General features: G+C 63.1%; 1 protein-coding gene across 1 annotated transcript; it reads right to left on the bottom strand.

Moving 5' to 3' along the window:
• Positions 1 to 411: 411 nt before the first annotated feature.
• Positions 412 to 1,683, bottom strand: LOC119360436 (acyl transferase 15-like). The gene has a single exon (XM_037626076.1). It carries the CDS (start codon positions 1,681 to 1,683, stop codon positions 412 to 414), a length of 1,272 nt encoding a protein of 423 aa, XP_037481973.1.
• Between the last annotated feature and the right edge of the window lie 169 nt (positions 1,684 to 1,852).

Here is a 1,852-nt window from a genome sequence, read left to right as displayed (position 1 = left end):
GTGGCCACCAGAACAATGCATGCGGTCATCTTATTAAAAATTCAAACGTAACAGGGTCTGACAAACAAGTCGCAAAACTTCTTCTTATACGTAAGTTAAAAAAAAACTTCTTTTCATACTTGAATTGGATCATACCTGGACGCAGAGTTTCTGCTTTGGGAGTACCTAGAACTCATCTAGATGAGACATAATTTGGTCTCATTCACTTTGAAAACAAAAACAGATGCAATCCACGTCAGCACACACGCATCTTATAGCATCACATCCAATGGCTATAAAAGGTGAATGAGACCAAATTATATCTCATCTAGATGAGTTCTAGCAAAACTGTTCTGCTTTTGTAAAACAATCACTGAATGGACGGCGAGTTCCATGGAACTCCCCCACTGTCGCAAGTTTACATGGACGATTTTATAGGTCTGTTAATGCGGTGAGCTCTGCCAGGAAGGCGTCGGCGTGCTCCGGCCTGACGCAGGCCGACATGACGCTGACCCCGTCCTGGTCGCCGCCCTTGCCCGGCGGGCACACGACGCAGCACGGCACCACCGTCTCCTCCACTTGCCACGTCACCCGCGCCGGCCTCCCGCCCCCGAAATCCACCGCCTCGAACCCTAGGTTCCTCCAGCTCGACACCACCAGCGTGTCGTACAGTACCGCCACCCCGTGCTCCGTTGTGGTGCCCGCTCCGGCGCCGGGAGCGAGCAGGTCGGGCACCCTCTCCTTCGCGCGCCGGATCATCCTCGCCACGTCCGCGGCGGTGCCGTGCGCCACCGCGCCGCGCGTCGCCGTCATCGACTGCACCACCATGCAGTTGCCGTAGTACCCGGGCCTGGCGCCCACGAGCCGGCGCACGTTGGCCGAGAACGACAGTGCCACGGGGGCCTCGTCGGAGGCCGAGACGACGGCCGCGCGGGTCCGGCACTGCCACAGCACAGCTGCGACGGCCTCGAACACCGTGCACGGGTCGCCGAGCCCGGCCGCGTCGAACTCGGCTCTGACGCGGCCGATCAGGCCGGCGGGGACGGTGACGTCGAGGAGCGCCAAGTCCCTGCTGAACACACAGCTGAGCGCCCGCTTCTGCGCGGCCACCATCGAATGCGGGAGGCGCGGGAGCGAGCCGTCGTCGGCGCGGAGCGGCACGATGGACGGCGCCGGCGACGCCCCACGCGCGAGCTCGCCGACGGCACCGAGGACCTGCGCCATGCCCTCTCCGTCGGTCAGCACGTGGTTCCACGTCGCCGCGACGGCGAACCCCCCGCAGGCGAACTCGGTGACCTGCAACAGCAGCAGCGGGTCGGCGTGGCGGCAGACCCCGCTAGGGTACCGCGCGACGAGGCCGGCGAGCAGCGGCGTCGTCATGTCAGCCAGCGCGTAGCCCGCAGACGCGGCGACGAACAGCACACCTGCCGCACCCTCGATGCGCAGGAGCTCGCCGTCGCCGTCGCCCTCGGCTTCGAGGCGGCCGGCGACGGGCCGGTAGTGCGCGAGCGCCTCTGAGAGTGCCGCCCTGATGGTCTCCGCCGGCTCGGGGATCGGCCGGTCGAAGAGGAGCAGCGCCGTGACCCCAAAAGGGACGGCGGTCCTGTCGAAGGAGGAGGTGAGGTGGACGACGGCGTCGTCCCCGCCGGGCGGGCCGACGACGAGCACGGGCGACAACTTGGTCACCACCGCGGCGGCGCCCATCTTTGTATATCGTAGAGATTGGCCGATCGAGCTGCCATTGCCGTCCGGCGACGGGGCTGTATATAAAGCTCTTCCTTTTTGAATGTGGCGCCAAAGTGCTGCTATATATATATGTGTCAACTTGTAAGATCCGCCTGCCTCTGCACGCGTGCTTACTAAATTTGCCATT

Source organism: Triticum dicoccoides, chromosome 2B, assembly GCF_002162155.2.
Source record: "Triticum dicoccoides isolate Atlit2015 ecotype Zavitan chromosome 2B, WEW_v2.0, whole genome shotgun sequence".
Classification (NCBI taxonomy): domain Eukaryota; kingdom Viridiplantae; phylum Streptophyta; class Magnoliopsida; order Poales; family Poaceae; genus Triticum; species Triticum dicoccoides.
This window is presented reverse-complemented; position numbering and strand designations above follow the sequence as displayed.